The following is an 18,425-nucleotide window of genomic DNA, read 5'->3' as shown; positions in this document are numbered from 1 at the left end:
TATTAATAATAATATCAACTCATAAAAATATAAAATATCTAATATTCCCTTCATTTTCAGTTGGGCAGTTTATATTACTTTTTTTCGTATTATAATTTTAAGTATTATAATATAGAGGAAGTATAATATTTTAATTTTTTTTGTTGAAATAGAAGTAGATTCAAATATGTTGGTCTGCTCCCAATTTTCACTTATATGTTTTTTTAGTCTTTCAAAAGGTTTAAAAAAACTCGACAATTCGACTTTTATCTAATCTTAAATTGAATTTAATTTGACTTGATTTAAAAAAAGATTTAGAATTATATACGTTAAAAATGAACATGGACAAAAATTCTGATTTGAATTGACCCAAAAAAAAATCTAATCTAAAATTAATCTTTTTAAATTGACCAAAAAAACCTAATCTAAAATTAATGCGATGATCCGAATAATATTTGTGGTTGTATGTTAGTCGTCAATTAGGTGCCATTACTAGTACAAGTGTCAATACTTGTAATTGAACGATTGGATCGCACCAAATTGCAATGACAATTCTGCCTACCATTCAATTTAGTCGTAGTTCAATTTTTATGGTCTAAACTTAATTAATTTCAATACTGATTTTTGTTATTATTATTTTTCATTTTAGGACTTCTATTTTAGTAGTTGTGACTGAGAATTTAAGGCTAAATTGTTGATTTTGAATTGCTAAAAATCAATGGTAAGAGACTAAGAGCCATTCATTAATTATGAACAACAAGTGGATTACATCCTCATTAGGCCTAATATGTGTTATTAATTGATGAAAAATAGGAGTTTTTAATGAACTCAATTGAGGTCTATAATGGAGGACCGCCTAAAGTTGGAGGTATCTCTAAGTGTTTAGAATTATAATTGAGAGACAATAAGGGCATGTTTGAATTGGATGTAAATATTTAAAGAGTAAAAAAAATCAAAGTAAGAAATAAAGTTGATAAATGAGAAATTAGTGAAAATCATTTATGCATCACCTATTTATAGTAGGTGAATTTTTTAACATTTTGATATTATTACACTACATTTCTCTAGATTCTTCCTAGTTAGATTTATCTTTTTTATTCTTTACTAATAACTAGATATTTCTATTAAAGTCCTAGATTTTTCTAAATTATTTTTAATACTCCCCCTAATCTAAAAAATCTTGTACGAAAAATTATAAGATTTTGCTGATGCATATGTCACCAACATTTCTATTAAAGTCCTACATTTCTCGTAGCTTGAATTTTTTTTTCTGGCACCCTTGTCGTCAGTTGAGACTTGTCATCAAAATATATTTTTCTTCTTACGTTTACTTACTGGTACCCTTGTTACCAAGCGTCTTCCAACTGCTATACATCGTAGCATTTCTTCTAGTGGAATATGCTCATGTCACCAGTCATTTTTCAAAAAATATATATTTTTTTCTCTGAAATTTTTAGTTATTGGTGCTCATGTCACCAACCATCTTTGCTTATGTCTTTGCCATTAGCAAAATTCAAAATATTGTCTCATCATTGTTTTCTTCACCAAATTGTGCAATTTCATAAATTTTCTTACTTTTACAATTTTTCCCGATACGACCGAACCTCTTGCACACCCAACATTGTCGTTTCCCTTTGAAGTAATAATCTCCACTAACATGGTTAGTACGCTTACAAATTTCACAAAACATTTTAGTTTCTGAACTTTTATTTTCCATTATCTTTTCTTCTCCATTTTCATTATTTTTCTTCATTATATTAGTTTTGTACTTCATATTAAATTTTGCTTGAAGAGCCGTCTCTTCAATTTCCTCATCATTGTATCTATTTTTTCTTTGTTCATGAGATTCCAAAGATCCTATAAATTGTTCGATTGAAATTTTTGATAATTTTGTTTCTTCAATTATGGCCACAATATCATCATATTTTTCAGTTAATGTTAACAATATTTTCTTAACAATTTTTTCATCAGATATATTTTTTCCATATGGTTTCATTTGATATACGATTTCTATTACCCTTGAAAAATAATCTTTCATTAATTCGCCCTTTTTCATTTAAAAATTTTCAAAATCACCTCTTAAAGATTAAAGTTTAATACTTCTCACCCAGCTATCTCCTTGAAACTCTTGTTGTAATATCTCCCATGCCTTCTTCGCTGTATCGGCTCTTAATATTCTTGAAAAAATCGAATTCGCAAGTGCATTTTGTATTAAGTATAACGCCTTGGCATCCTGCATTTTTTGTGTCTCGAGCTTTTTCTTTTGCAAATCACTCAAACTGCTTTTATCTTTATACTATTGGTACCCTTCATCTACATATTTCCATAAACCATGTGATCTTAATAATGTTTTCATTTTTATCTTCCAAAAATCGTAATTGTTTCCCCCAAAAATTGGTATTGGAAACTTTGCAATGTTATTGGCCAGTGGGTACTTTTTAACAAGGTTTATAAAATTATGGGGTTTTAATATTTTAGTTGGGTATGCTTACAACTTTTAATACCAAATATAGGAAATATTGATTTTATATATAAGGAAATTATAGAATAGGGAGTAGTATTGTAATTGAACAAGTAGTACTTTATTGATTGATTTTTCTTTACTTGTCATTTTTACATCAACTATGCATCACCTATTCATAGTAGGTGAATGTCTTAACATTTTGGATATTATTACACTACATTTCTCTAAATTTTTCCTAGCTAGCACTAGTGGAAAAAACGTCGTTTGCTGCGGTTTTTTTTCCATTATTTGCTGCGATTTTGGCCCCCAGCAATAGTGATAGCAGCAAATGTCCTTTTTTAAATGCTGCGGTTCAAAACCGTAGCAAATAAGGGCATTATTTGCTGCAGTCATGGGCAAAAACCACAGCAAATAAGGAGGGTTATTTGCTGCGGTCAGGGGCAAAACCGCAGCAAATAAGTGGGGCATTATTTGCTGCGGTCAAGGGCAAAACCGCAGCAAATACCTCTCTTTTTTTTTTCTTTTTCCGTTTTATCCTTATAATAATGCAATAATAATACAATGTAATAACAGTGATTAATCCAATGATAATCACAGATAATCAACATTAATCTCTTTGTATTAATAAACTCTCGCTCGTATATATAATATAATATTATGTACGTATATATATATATATATATATATATATATATATATATATATATATATATATATATATATATATATATATATATATATATATATATGTATATATATATATATATGTATATATATATATATATATGTATATATATATATATATATATATATATATATATATATATATATATATATATATATGTATATATATATATATATATGTATATATATATATATATATATGTATATATATATATATATATACATATATATATATATATACATATATATATATATATATATACATATATATATATATATATATATATATATATATATATATATATATATATATATATATATATATATATATATATACATTAAAGTATAAAAAATAATCTATACTAATTACAATTTATCACGGAAAAATAATCCCCAGTTCTGTGAACAATTATTCACATCAGCTATAGAGATATATGCTATATGTCCTTTAAGATTCTACCATTTCCAACTTTACATGAGGTCCATCTATCTTGTAACTCCAATACCAGCTTCCCGTATCTTTCTTTGCATCTTCGATGGGTTCTAATTGCATTGATACACCTACAATTCAGCGGATATCACATTATTCGTATTTCCAAAATACGTAACAAAATCAGCTGGAAATTCCAATGCATCAATCAGCAATTATATAAGTGTTTCCACAAACCTGGATTTGTTGAGGTAACCTTCAACCTACAACCATCAGGAACCTCAAAAACATGATTCCCCTGCATCACAGACAATCACCTTATAAGAACCCACTTAACAAAACCAGCAAGTGACTGTGTATAATGCAACTACAGGGTCTGCATCAGATAGACGTTGTAAGATGTTATTTAAGGAAATGCGAGGATCTATAAAATCAATGAAATGCATTGGAATTAGTCATACTATCTGATGTAACTTCATCTGCATAAGCCTTAATGTGATACAACGACAGTAAAGCCAAATGCCTAATATTATAGAAATTAGAAGCAATTGAGCCAACAATTATCTCATACAGAGTGGCAACTACTCCAGTTCAAAGAAAAACTTGGGGCAAGGAAGTAAACTTTCAAATATGAATCGAAGGCACACAGAAAATATCTTGAAGACTGACTGTTTCTCATCAGTTATAAATAGGATGCTTCCATAACTGATAGAAGGTCCACTATACTAGCAAGTTGCTGTTAACATCCAAGAGTTGGCACAGTCTGACTAGAATAAGCATAGTTTAGGATATAAGCGGTGATGATAAAGAATCTTCATCTTGCACTCCTCAAATTTAATGTTAAGAGGTAATCTTTCTAGTTTTATCTTTAGTTGTCCAGCCAATTTCATCATTAATTTTCTCAACCTTTATTTGGAAAGCAAATGCTTAACTTTGTAATATGTTTGCTTTTTTTTTTTTAGTGAATTAGTGTATCACTAAATAGATTCTTAATTTGGAAAACTAAAATACTAAGTTGTTAGCTAGGTCTATATTTAAAACATCAGTAGACCCCAAGAGAGTACCCCATGACAACGCTAAAGTTTAGACTGTCGGTGTGTTCTGCTTGTTTGTGGTTCTCGCACTTACAATCATGAGTTATGACAAAAGTAAGAATATTGTTCATGATACGCACACATACTTTATGACAATTTTCATAAAAATATTGATGTCTAGTAATTCACCTCAAGAGTAACATCAGTAGCCTCAAATTCAGCATTTCCATGCAGCATAATCTTCAAACACTCATCTCGATGAATCTCATGCCTCCAGAAGATATTTCCTTCAGATTCCCAGTCAATTCCTTTGTTCAGTACCCTGACGTTCTGCAACTTACACCTTGCACATCTACATAAACATAAAATACTTGAGCTGAAGTTGTACCCTTATGTAATATAGACGGCAATAGAACGGGTTTGAAAATAACCTGTGACCATACTCTAATACAGGTTCCCCACTTTCATCAGTCCCCATAGCAGCCATCACATTTTCAGCAATAATGATCATGCTGCCATCAAGCTAAAAGAGGGCACCAAAGTCAGCTTCAAGAATTAAAAGTGCCCAAGACATTTTACTAGTTTCCTTTTATATTTTCTACCTGAACGTCTTTCCAGAAGAATTCGGCAACCTCAATTTGCAACTCTGATCCCTTGGAGATGGAACCTCCGTGAAACTGGAAAAGAGGTCAAAGTGGAGCCATCATTAGGAGAGATGGATAATTCGACTGGTGGATTTGTCCAACACTTTAAAAACACTTTATTTTGGGGACAAGGATTGCAATTCAAGTAATTATCTACCAAACAAATGAGATTGGCTACATGAAACAAGATTTAAACCTAACTTACAAAATCAAAATGAAATGGATACCTTGAATTTCGTGGGTTTTGGTGGGTTGTGTATAACCTATACAATGAAAAAAAATTAGTATAAAAAAACTAAATCCCTAAAACATAATGAAGTTGAAGAATTTAAATTAAGCTTGAAAAAATAATACCTTGAAGAACAATACAAGAATGTTCGATAATGAAGTTTGAAGTTTGAAGAATGTTTTGAAGAATGTTCGATGTTTGAAGTTTGATAATGAACAAGAGAAGTTTGAGGGAATTATGGAATGGAACGGCTGTTTGAAGAAGATGATGATGTTCGATGTTTGAAGAAGTCTGGAAATTTTGAAGAAGTTTGATAATGTTCGATGTTTTTTCAATGAAGAAGATGATGAAGTTTGATGAAGATGAAGTTTGAAGAAACTGCTGTTCGCGTGCGTTTTTTGTGGTAAACTGGTAATGAAACAGAAGCTTAAGGGTTTTATATTATGAACCCTATTTGCTGCGGTCAATAGGATAAACCGCAGCAATTAATGTGTATAAACAGAAGCTTAAGAAATTGCAAGCTATATTTGCTGCGGGCATGAAACAAACTGCAGCAATTGAAGGTGCACATGTGTATTTGCTGCGGTCAAGGCACAAACCGCAGCAATTAAGGGTTCTTTTTTTTTTCTAATTCTTTTTTCTAGTTATTGCTGCGTATATACAAAAACCGCAGCAAATGATAAGCAGCAAATACGTTTTTTTCCACTAGTGTAGATTTATCTTTATTATTCTTTACTAATATCTAGATATTTTTATTAAAGTCCTAGATTTTTCTAGATTACTTTTAATAATTTGATTATTGGAGAGGATGAAGAATGGTTGCAAAGTAATGAAAAATGAAGGGAGCTCTCAATTTTGTGGCGTAAATATTTATCCAAGGAGAGGGTGGGGGAATGTATTACCTCGATAATAGGGGAAATCATCTTCTTTTCCATCATTATTTTTATTTCATGCTTATATTACCTTCTTCACAACTATCTCAACTACTTCAAATGCATCTCTATTTGCTTTCATTTCATTAGTTTGACTTTATTTCCCCATTTAAATATTTATACTCAATCCAAGCATGCCCTAAATAGGATTAGAATTGGTTCTAAGTGTGTTGTGGAGTATATTTATTATTTATGCACCAAATTACTCACATTATTAAACGACTTAAATGAGAAATATAACAAAGCCATGAAAATCTAACACATTAAGTCGACTCAATGCAACTATAAGGATACCTAAAGGAAAGTCCACTCGAATTTTTCTTTAGCCTCCAAACTTCAAGTTCATGCTTGTCCTCTCTAGATGCTCTTTTTGGCTTCCCGAGCTAATCTCTATACCTAACCTATATTTATTGGACACTTAGATTTGATACCCACAAATAAATAGACCATCGAATCAAGGCATCTATATGAATCTCAACCTTGACTTGATGTGATACCACAAATTTAACTTGAAAAAGGATTGATAGACTACTTGTATCAACAAAGTGCATCTTCTTTTCTAGGCAGTCCATTTGCTAAGAACTCCACGAGTGAGGCCAAAGTGCGCTGGAAAGACTTGTGTTGATTTGTGGGGCCACTCTACAGTCTCAATGAGTAGTCACCAACGGTTCGAGGGGCCAAGGTTTTACACTTGAGTCCTATATGCTACATCTCTATAACCTCCATAGCTCATCATCATCAATCATAAAAACTCAAACCATTTTATATATGCCTATATCATCAACATTCTAAATAATGGTAACAAAAAAACTTACACATTGGTTGCATCCATATAGGTAGATTTGTAGCCTCTTATCCGATTTTGCTGCCTTCTGTATATGCTCGACAACATTTAGATACAAAGCCCAGCAATCGATGACATTCGAGCTAATCTCGCCCTGATTGTGCATCGTCAGTACATTCCTCCGGTCCATAAAAAGCAATGTGGCATATGTGTATAAGACCTCTTTGTAAACTACATAACATAATCTTAAAATCACAAACAAAAGTTAAAATTGGAAAATGGATGTATAGTTAAACCCATACCCTGAATCCATAGTTTCTTTGCACATTGCGTAATTAAGAACCAGCAGCTCAAACTCCTTCAAGTTTATAATGAATGATAGATTTGTCTTACAAAATTCATTGGCGAGGACAAACTTCGCCACCGTGGAGCCTAAGTCCAAACTACATATTTCCTTTAAAGCTGAAGGAAATGGAGTATCAACCTAAGAACTCTTCCCTTTGGAAGGCATCGATGTTATATCCTTCCCCCTCGTCGCATCCTCCTGCACCGTATCACCTTGATTTACCCCCACATCAATAACACCCTTTCCTTTATCCATAGCAGGTGCTGAAACGTCTCTCGCTGGTTGGACAACCATACTTGTAATCTCCTCCCTCGGAATCACCTCTTCATGCACTTCCCTCTGAATCATCTCCTCTCCCACATGCTTCTTCGTCATCATTGGACATAATGCATCAACCAATGCAAGTCATTCACTGTTGTTGAAAATTTCTTCGAATTGGGTCAAAACGGTGTCATCACTTGTCGGCACATCAATACCTTTCTTTTCCTTTGCATCAATAACCCTCTTACAATACGTATGAGTGATAACCTCATTATCCCTCTTCAAAACAAGCTCAGCATACTCAAAATCCTGAAAAACCAAATGAATATTATAACAACTTACATGATATTTATTGCCGATTTACAACTTATTTATTACCAATTTATATATATTAAACATCAATTTTTATCATTCTTAATACCAATATTTAAATATTTATTTTCAAATTACATTATATGTAATGCTAACTTACATGTTCTTACGTTTTCCAATTTATATTAATTTAAATGCTTACTTATTTATTACATAACATTTTTTCTGAAAACATACATGTTCTTAATGCCTAATTACATGATATCTAATGCCTATTTACAATTAATAAGTTTCTTATTAAAAATAATTTATAAATTTTATATTGCCAGTTTATAAATTCTTAATGCCTATTTCTTTCTTAAATGAAGCCTGTTAGATAATAACTATGAATAAATATACAAGATATGTGTAGCAAAAAATGACAAAACCTACATCCATTGCGTTTATTTTGATTTCTTCATTAGTTTCCTGTCTTTCATTGAGTTCATAACTCAACAACCTTGTCCGCAGTTGGTTCATTTACTGGCAAGTCCTGAACACGCACTTCTTGTTCATCATTTTCACCTGCCATGTCAGGCAATGGCATTTCTGTAACAGACGGATTCACGCCTTCCATATCTTCGACCTCTTGCGCAATCCCGTTGCACCAGTCAGTATATTGGTGCGTGATTGGCAATCCCTCAAGCACCATGATCGCTTTACTATACTCAACAACCCTTTCAACCTCAAATCTTGATTTGAGGAGCTTCTCATTCAGGTGCTGAACTAAGGGCAAAGACCTAGGATCTCTTCCCCGAAATGGAAATCGATAACAGTAGCATACAAGCAAGACAAGAACACACCCATTTACAAAATTTATACGATTGTCTCCATTAACACGGCGTACAGTATCACATAAAATTTCTACAGTGAATGAACACCAATCAAAAGAATTTATCGAAGTAGGATTAGCAATAGCAGAATACACTGTCTTCCTAATCTTGAAATCAGGAAGAGAAGCTAGCAAAATAGAAACAGTGTACAACACAAATAACTTTTTAAAACCATCCCCTCCTTTAGGGAACCTCAAAAACAGCTGAGGGAGATGTTTCGCCCTCATAGCGTCTGTATTAGAAAAACCTAAAGTCTTAACCCGTTCATCATAAACGTTTTCGTTGGTGCGAGCTTTTATTTTAATTTGATTGGTGAGATTTAATGGAAAACCAAAGATATCAAACACATCATCCGTGTTGATGACGTAGCCTCTATTGTTGGGTATATTTTGAATTCGGTTAACATGGTCAAAGTGAGCAACAAGGAATAGTATAATGCCAGATGGTATTTTACCGCACTTGACCTTAGCAATCCAGAAAATCCAATGGCATTAACATCGCCAATTTGAACCGGAGTGAGAGTACTTTCTTCTTTACCATTACTGAGGAAAAGATGTGGTTTGCAATTTGTGTAAATGCTCTGTCAACACTGTATACAAAATGGCAAACAATAAAACTTATATCATACTAAATCTCAATTTACATTAAACTTAACATGCATTTACATCATATTTTTAACAATATATATCATATTAAATGCCAATTTATAAGTTATATATTGCCAATTAATAACATTTTTATGTCAATATATAAAATATTACTACCAATTTACATTATACTTAACATGCATTTACATCATATTTTTAACAATATATATCATATTAAATGCCAAGATATATTAGATTAAATGTCAATTTAACAAATATAATGTAATCTTAGAATAAACTTAATCCTAATTTACATAGATTAAACATGAACTTACAGTAAACCTAATCCCAACTTGCTAGTTTAGCATAAATAAATCAGTGTCAACTTACAAATAAAAAATACCCCATTGATCTAATGCCAACTTATGTTGTATTGAATGTCAATATATAAAATAAAACTGCCAATTTATATCATACTTAACATGCATTTACAATATATTTATAACAATATATATCATACCAAATGCCAAATTATATCATATTTAATGCCAGTTTATATTAGATTAAATGTCAATTTATAACAAATATGATGTCAACTTAGAATAAACTTAATCCTAATTTGCACAGATCAAAACATCACTTAGAATAACCTAAGCCCAACTTGCCATTTTAGCATATACAAATCAATGTCAACTTACAATATTAAATACCCAACTGATCTAATGCCAACTTATATTGCATTAAATGCCAATTTAAATCGTATTAAATGTCATTTTATTTTTATTTTTATTTTTATTTTTATTATTAATATTATTTTTTTAAAAAAATTTTATTTTTATTATTATTAAAAAAAAATTTTAAAAAAATAAATAATAATAATAATAATAATAATAATAATAATAATAATAATAATAATAATAATAATAAAAATAAAAAAAATAATAAAAAAATAATAAAAATTAAAATTAAAAATAAAATAAAAATAAAAACAAAAGGAAAAATAATAAAATAATAAAATTTTTTTTTTTTTAAATTTTTAAAAAAATTATTATTTTTTTTATTTTTGTTTTTATTTTTATTATTATTATTATTATTATTATTATTATTATTATTATTATTATTATTAATTTTTTTAAAAATTTTATAAAATTTTTTTAAAAAAATAATATTAATAATAAAAATAAAAATTAAAATTAAAATTAAAATTAAAATAAAAGTCAACGTCGGAAAGTTGACAAAAGTCACCGGAAACTGATTTAAGGTGTTTTTTTTTAAAAAAAGTCTCTTAAAAGGTGTTTTTTTACAAAAAAATTATAAAAGGTGTTTCTTTACAAAAAAAGGGGTTTTAAAAGGTGTTTCTTTGCAAATAATCCTTATTATTATTATTATTATTATTATTATTATTATTGTTATTATTATTATTATTATTAAACTCTAGGTTTAATGATTAAGGCCTTATTAATAATAATCTTGTCTCAATTCAATTTTTGTTTTTTTAAATAAGATTCTTATTTTAATTCTGATCACAATAGTTATCATTTTCCTTTACCCTATCTTATATATAATCATGTAATCAACTTTTATTTTTTTAAGGTCTTCAAAATTAAGAGAACAACTATCTCTAAGTCCAAAGTCTTTATCACAGGTCGAGTACGTTGGTGTGGTTAAGCTTATTTGTGAAACTTTTTGGCTTTGCAATTTGCTAATACAATTTTATTTTATGATAACCAATGCTACTTAATTTAGTCTTAAATATTACTTGATCCTTTAAAATTGTTACTAATAGTAAAACTTTTTCCAATAATTTTAAAGAGGTCGAGGGAGTAACAATCATGGGCGGAGCCAAGGAGGCTCACCCGCCTGCACTTATGGGCACTCACCTAATTTTAAAAATTGGTAGTTAGCAAAAATTGATCCCACAACCTAACTTCGAAGACAGTTGACATGTGCATCTTACCAAGTGAGCTAAACATTATTATTAATTATCTTAGTATTGATTAATTATATCTATAATGCAAACGAATGTTGAATTAATAAGACGAGTGGGACGCGAATTATAGTTAATTAATATATATCATACTTTAACCGGTCCATATATACATTTCAAACACAATAAATTTATTATAAAAGTATATGCCTACTTTGTAATTGATAATTTTGAATCTAAAATACTATACTATTATTTTTGATAAATCTTTACTTTAGATATTTTTGAAATATTTTTAATAAATTATTTTTATATACCGATTGCACTGAAACTGAGTTTTGGATCCGTCACTGGTAACAATGCTAGTGTGATCATCTATCTCTTGTATGCTCTATCCAACACAATGCACTAAATACGATGTTAATCTTGGACAAACCCTTTGTTCGAGAAAAAGTACAATTAATTGAAGTGCATGTTTTTTCATCTTTCAAACGCAATCTAATGAATTCGATACCACAATTCATTTTTAGCACCCTTAATTTCTCATATCCAACACCTCATTATTTTATCATCAAGGGAGGATTAGGGTTTTACTGACATCTACAAATATAATAATCACAAACTAAAGCCAAAGTAATATAATATTGGCCAATTAATAATGCCATCTTTTCTTCAAAGGTGGCAACTTAAACATTTTATTAAAATTCAAAAGCTTACAACAAAATTTAGTCTAACATAGTAAAGTTCAAATTCACAATGAAAACATAGTCCATCAAAATGTAATACAAAGTAACAATATAACAAACCTACTACAATTAATCTAACCCAGTTTACATATTTTAAAATCCTTGTACAATATAATCAATACTAACAAATAATAATTGAGAAACAAATATTTCCCTAAAATATCATTTAGCAATTGTTCTTCTATACTATTTCACACTTAAAGCCAACACTCCGGCAAGGCAACCTGAAGCTGAAAGGTCTTCGGTCACCAATGAGAGATGAGACAAGAGAGGCGCCCAAGAGCGAGTTTGCAAATGAGAGAAGTCAGAACTTTTAGGCAATGTCTGGGTTTAACATTTTTTTTGGGAAATGAAAACATAGGGAAGCGACTTTTTTAGCCTAAGGGCATGTGCCACATGGTGATACCGAGTTAATCTGCCCTGTTAACCTTCTGCTTTAATTGTAGGAGTACCATAGATTATACCGGTGTTTATTTTAATTTATTAAGTATTAATGCTAGTTAATTTTGCCTTGGTAGGACTAACATGTCATATGAATAGTGTATATATGCCTCTTATCTATTAAACAATTTAAATTATCTCATATTATATAATGGATTTGACTTTTATAATATACTTATAATGATGTAAAAATGATTATGCACACTAGAGTGAAGCCCCAAGTTTTGACCAAGCTTAAAACATCTCACTTAAAATCAATATCTTAAATGAACACCTTAGAATTATTAATGGAAGTATAAAAGAAGATCTGAAGGAATGTTCTAAACGTAGCAATTAGCATGCCTTCTGAATCACACCTACATCATAGTTAGTGCACGTCCACGTACAAGCCTACTAATTAATCAACATTAATTAATTAGGTAATTAAACAATAAAATAAATAAATAACGTTAATATGGTGTATGGCAATTGACATGTCCCACTGCACTCGATTCATCGATGTCTATTGTCTTTGTCTTGGACACTTATCCAAAAGATAATTAGCGAATTTAATATTTATAATTATGATGTTAAGGTAGGTTCATAATATATATATATATATATATATATATATATATATATATATATATATATATATATATATATATATATATATATATATATATATATATATATATATATATATATATATATAATTAGCTGACCAAATCATTACTTTGGACGTAAATATCTCAATTCTCAACAGCTAAAATTGTAACACTGGTCAATTACTTGTTTAATTACTTGATAATCTGTCTTTATCTCTAACCTTAAATTAAAATTATACAAATTAATCTAGAATTAAAATTTTGGAAAAAATGATGGTTCAAAATAAATTAGAAACTAATATATTTCATCACCATCATATACATATCCAATGTATTCCGTCCATAAGAAAAGAACTGACACATGTGTATATTTTATATAAAATAGGGGTTTAACATTCCAAATGGGAATTTTAATAACTAAAGATTAGTGGCACTAATTTACTTTGAGAGGCTTAATTTTTCATTTTGAAATATTTTTTTGAAATTTTCATTTAGAAAATAGTGGATGCGCATTTCTTTATAACAATTAGAATATGGCTTTCTTGAGTGAGATCGTCTTACGTTGAGACAATCTTTTAAAAGATTAGTTTATCGAATGGAAAATCATAACAAATTAGATTATAAATTGCTGTATTAAAAATAATCTCAACTATGATTCATTCACTCAAAAAAATCTCTACTACTAATTAACTCAAAATATAAAATACTATTGGTATAAGTATAACCGTCTTTTCATAATAATTCGAACTTTTATTCATTTTCTCAAACAACTCCTAATTTTTAGTTTAAAACATACCTTGAATCATCATGATCAAAAGACAACTCTTATAGTATAAATTACTTCAAATTAACCAGTATTATAAAATATGTTAAACGAAATAATGAGTCATAGTTTGAGATTATTTTTAACAAATTTTTTAATAAATTTTTGGTTTTTATTAGAGAATTAAATATGTATTTATAAATCCCAAAGAGAATATAAACACCCAAGTAACAATGCAATATGAAGGCTCTAAGCGACAGCTCAAGCTATATTATAATAAAAGCAAAAAAGTAAATTAGGATGAACTAATTTTATGTCTATACAGGTAAGATTTCCAGTTTGCACTTGCTACCTAAAAAGTTAGCCATGATCCATGACTTATAATCTTGTCTGGTTTTGAGCAATTATTTGGAAAAACAAAAAAGTGCCAACAAATCAAATTTGTAGGACACTAAACCAAATTTATGTACCCCTAGCATACTAGCATGGAAGTGATTGTGAGATTGTTACAAGGGAAACACAAGTGTCCCTATTTAGTTAAGATTGCTTCTTTGTTCTACTATTTAGCCCACAAACAATCAAACATAATCACACAACTTAAGTTAATCAATGCAAAATAGGACTCAAAATTATAGTTATGATATAATTATTATAGTCCTAATTAATGGTGAGCATTATTTGTAAACTAATTGATTTGATATGCTATTATTTTGCCGTCTTAAGTTGTTTCTATGAAAAATATACTTTTTTTTTGCATGGTTTTAAAACAATATTCTAACTTATCCCGTTATTCTTCATATTTATCATCATAGTTTTCTAACCTAAGCACCAGGTGCATAAGTTAAAATTACAAAATAGGTTAATTCGTTGAAATCAGATTGATATATTCTCGATAGTTTTAGGACAATTGCGAATTTTAAAGAATATTACAAATGATTATATTTCGACAAATTTTCCTATTTTGTAAAATTAACTTATGCACCTAATACATTGCGTTTAAAAAAACCGATATTATTTTAATCATAATTTCACGTGACATAAAACTTTGTTTTAGTAACATATTGGATAGAAGCATTAACGAATTTACTAAATATGTATCGTTTCGTAGATCGTGAATATGATATGTTTTGGATCCAAAGTTACTAAGTGAGTATAGCTTCTCAACTCTTTCTAATGATTTATGAGTTATCAATTTTCAAGCTTCTAAAGTCTTTCTAATGATTTATGGGTTGATGATATACAAGTTTGTAACGTTGATAGGAATAAATTTAATACAAGTACGAAAAAAAAGCTTAAATCTCGACTAAAGGGATCTAACATTCGCGAGCTATAAAGTTTAAGAGGGGCAAAATAAAAATTTTGGAGACCTTTTTATTTTTTAGCTATCTTTTAAAATGGAGCTTTTTATTATATTAAAAGATAAAGCCTTTTCCACTTTAAGAAAAATAATTCAAGACAAATGTGTTGTAACATTATATTACTTCTACTATTTAATATTTGAGGCCTTTTATTTTCGTGGGTCCTAGGCGCTCAACTACCCTGGATGTCCTAAAAATAAGCCATGGAGTTTAAACTTAGCACGTGCCATCACTAATGACTATACACTAGGTAGGGGTTGTGTGACAACGAAAGTAAAGACCGAAAAACAATTACGAAAACAATAATTAAAGATTCAACCAAATAATAAAGAACATCACAACGAGAAATTAACGTGGTTTATTATCAACATGACATCCACTGGCACCAAGAATAAACTTTCATTACAAACTGGGAGATTACAAGATAAACATGTAGAAGCCCTAAATTTGGCTCTCCAAGCTTTTTCTCTCTTAGTTTTTCCTCACTTTGTGTTGCATCTCACACCCTATCCCTAATTACAAGAGGACTTTATATAGTATACCACTTAATAAAAAGAAATTAGGTTAAAAGTAACCGTCCTTAAAACAAGAGAAACCGTCAAAAACGTGAAAAAAACTAAAAATCGCAAAAAATGCACAAAACTCGCGGATCGCGACAAAATTCGAGACCTGCAACCTACGTATTTACAAGAATTAGAAACTTTACTTTGAAAACTCGCGACTCACGACATAGCTAGCGATCTGCAACTTAGTTCATCACAAAAACCAATAACTTTGTGACATTCTTCGCGTGACACTACAAATCTCGCGACCTAGAAATCCTTCCTTCATCTTAAACCGATCTTAGACTCGATTCAAGTCACAAAATCTCAACATTAGGCCATGAAGAAATAACCATTAGAAACACTTCATTTCCACCTTTTTCATTGTGTCGCCACTGTAATACCCCGCCATTTAATTACGTCATTATTTATTTGTAATAATATTTTTTAGAGATTTTTTTTAATAATTATTTTGAATTAGTTTATATCGATTATTTATAATTGTATATGAATGCCTGCATATTTATATTAAGATTATATTTATAATTACTCAAATAAAAATGTTCAAATTAAACTTATACTTGTAATTCAAAATTTTTTCTAGAATATTGAAAGTTGTGTTAATGTAGGCTTGTAAGTAAATATGTGATTATATAGATGAGTTAGGATGTGGAGTTAAGAAAAAGAGAAAGAAAATAATAATAATAATAATAATAATAATAATAATAATAATAATAATAATAATAATAATAATAATAATAAAAACCCCAAAACCTATACTCCTCATTTTCCTCAACACCGAGAACCATCCACCACCATCACCACCAACGACCACCGTCAGCCATCAGCAGTCGCCACCGCCGGTGCCCCCCCTCTCAAGTTCGTGAAGTTCTTGGCCTTTTCCATCATCCTCTCAACTCTTTGTGAGCAATTTCTAACCCAATTTGATTTTGTATGTTCTTGATAATTAACTTCTTGTTATTTGGAGTTTATACTTGTTAAATTTGAGTATGATATCTTGAATTTTTTGTTATAGGTTTGAGTGATTATGGTGATTTGAAAATAGACAACTTAGGGTTTAAAGTAGTATGAAAATAGACAACTTAGGGTTTAACAACCTTGTATAAGCTTTGTGTATGTGCCATTGTAGATGAATGGTGGTAGTATTAGTTATTAGTAATGGTTAGGATTCTTGGTCACAAAAAAAATAAATAAATAAATAAAAGTGATTGTTAATTATCATTATTATTTTTGTTAATGGTGGTTTATATTCTTAATACCATTAAGAGGTGTTAGATAATAGTGATTGTTAATCAATTTTATATGATTACTAAGAGTTGATAATGGGCTTTTACGGTTCTTTTTATGAGTCGACATTATTTTCATTGCACTTTAGAATTAAATTAATTGTCATCATTACTAAAATAATCATTGTTGTAAGCTGTATAGTCTCGGTACAAAAAAAGGGGACTCTTGATGTGAGCAATATAAGTAATTTCTTGTAGTCTCTATAAACCTTGAATAATGTGGTGAAATGGATTCCATGTTATTACTAACTTACTACCTTGGGTATTGTCTCTATTGTATGTAACACATTATTTTATTCAATCTTATGTCTACTAATTAATAGTAATATAACAATGCAATATATATAGTTAAGTTTTGTTCCTTAGAAAATACTTGTCGTAAATATAGTGTGAAAAGTGTATGTTGTGATTAGATTAGAATTATTGGTGTAGTAGTAAGCAAAACTAGAATTGAAACTGTTGCATTTGGCTAATTAGCTTGATAGCATGAAATAGAACTCACCCTAATGGTAGTAGAGTACTTTCTTTTAGAGTAAGTGACTCTTATATGAGGTTAAGTAGACTTATTAGTCATACTTTGAACGTTCATAGGTGCTCAGTTCATAAGAGAAGCTTAAGAATCTCATATTTGGTGGTGGTAATAACTTTTTGTCTAGCCGTTGCAATTACAAGTACGCACACGAGGTAACAAACTCTTATATGCTTACGTTTCAAAGTATTATCAATATTTGCGACTTTATGTGTTTAATTATAAATATGAAGTACTAGAGTAAGCCTGATACATGAATAGCTATTGATTGCTTATCTCTTGAACTTAGAATGATATAGACGCGGAGAACTATGATATTATTAGATGTTAAGCACAATTCCCTTATTGATGGAATTTCATTATGTTTACTTGATTCGGGATGATTCCTTTATATATGAGTTTGAGTTAGTGGTGGGTCTTGCAGACCCAATGGTTCTCAATAAAAGTAAGAGTATATTTGAGTTACTGGTTGTAGTAGGAGCGGCACTCTCGATAAATAATTAACATTAATAATTATACTTAAGATAAATACTGCAAAAGTGTAAAATATCGAACTGTTAAAAACCATTTATAACTAAAACCGTTTAAAACATAAGTTAAAAATCTTACCACTGTGAAAATACAACATAAGGTTTGCTTAAATACGATAAAAAAAACATAAGTACAA

The 18,425-nt window shown here is 29.5% G+C and overlaps 1 protein-coding gene across 1 annotated transcript; it reads right to left on the bottom strand.

The window, feature by feature from the left end:
• Positions 1-3,529: 3,529 nt before the first annotated feature.
• On the bottom strand, positions 3,530-6,478 carry LOC130828544 (UTP--glucose-1-phosphate uridylyltransferase 3, chloroplastic-like). Its single transcript, XM_057694509.1, has 6 exons — positions 6,428-6,478; positions 5,194-5,268; positions 5,023-5,114; positions 4,781-4,943; positions 3,795-3,855; positions 3,530-3,688 (listed from the first exon to the last, which is right to left on the bottom strand). The coding sequence occupies exons 1-6, from the start codon at positions 6,476-6,478 to the stop codon at positions 3,576-3,578; spliced, it is 555 nt and encodes a 184-aa protein (XP_057550492.1). The 3' UTR covers positions 3,530-3,575.
• Between the last annotated feature and the right edge of the window lie 11,947 nt (positions 6,479-18,425).

This window comes from Amaranthus tricolor, chromosome 12 (genome assembly GCF_026212465.1).
Source record: "Amaranthus tricolor cultivar Red isolate AtriRed21 chromosome 12, ASM2621246v1, whole genome shotgun sequence".
Taxonomy (NCBI): domain Eukaryota; kingdom Viridiplantae; phylum Streptophyta; class Magnoliopsida; order Caryophyllales; family Amaranthaceae; genus Amaranthus; species Amaranthus tricolor.
Note: the sequence above shows the minus strand (reverse complement) of the source record. Positions and strands in the feature narration are given on the sequence as shown.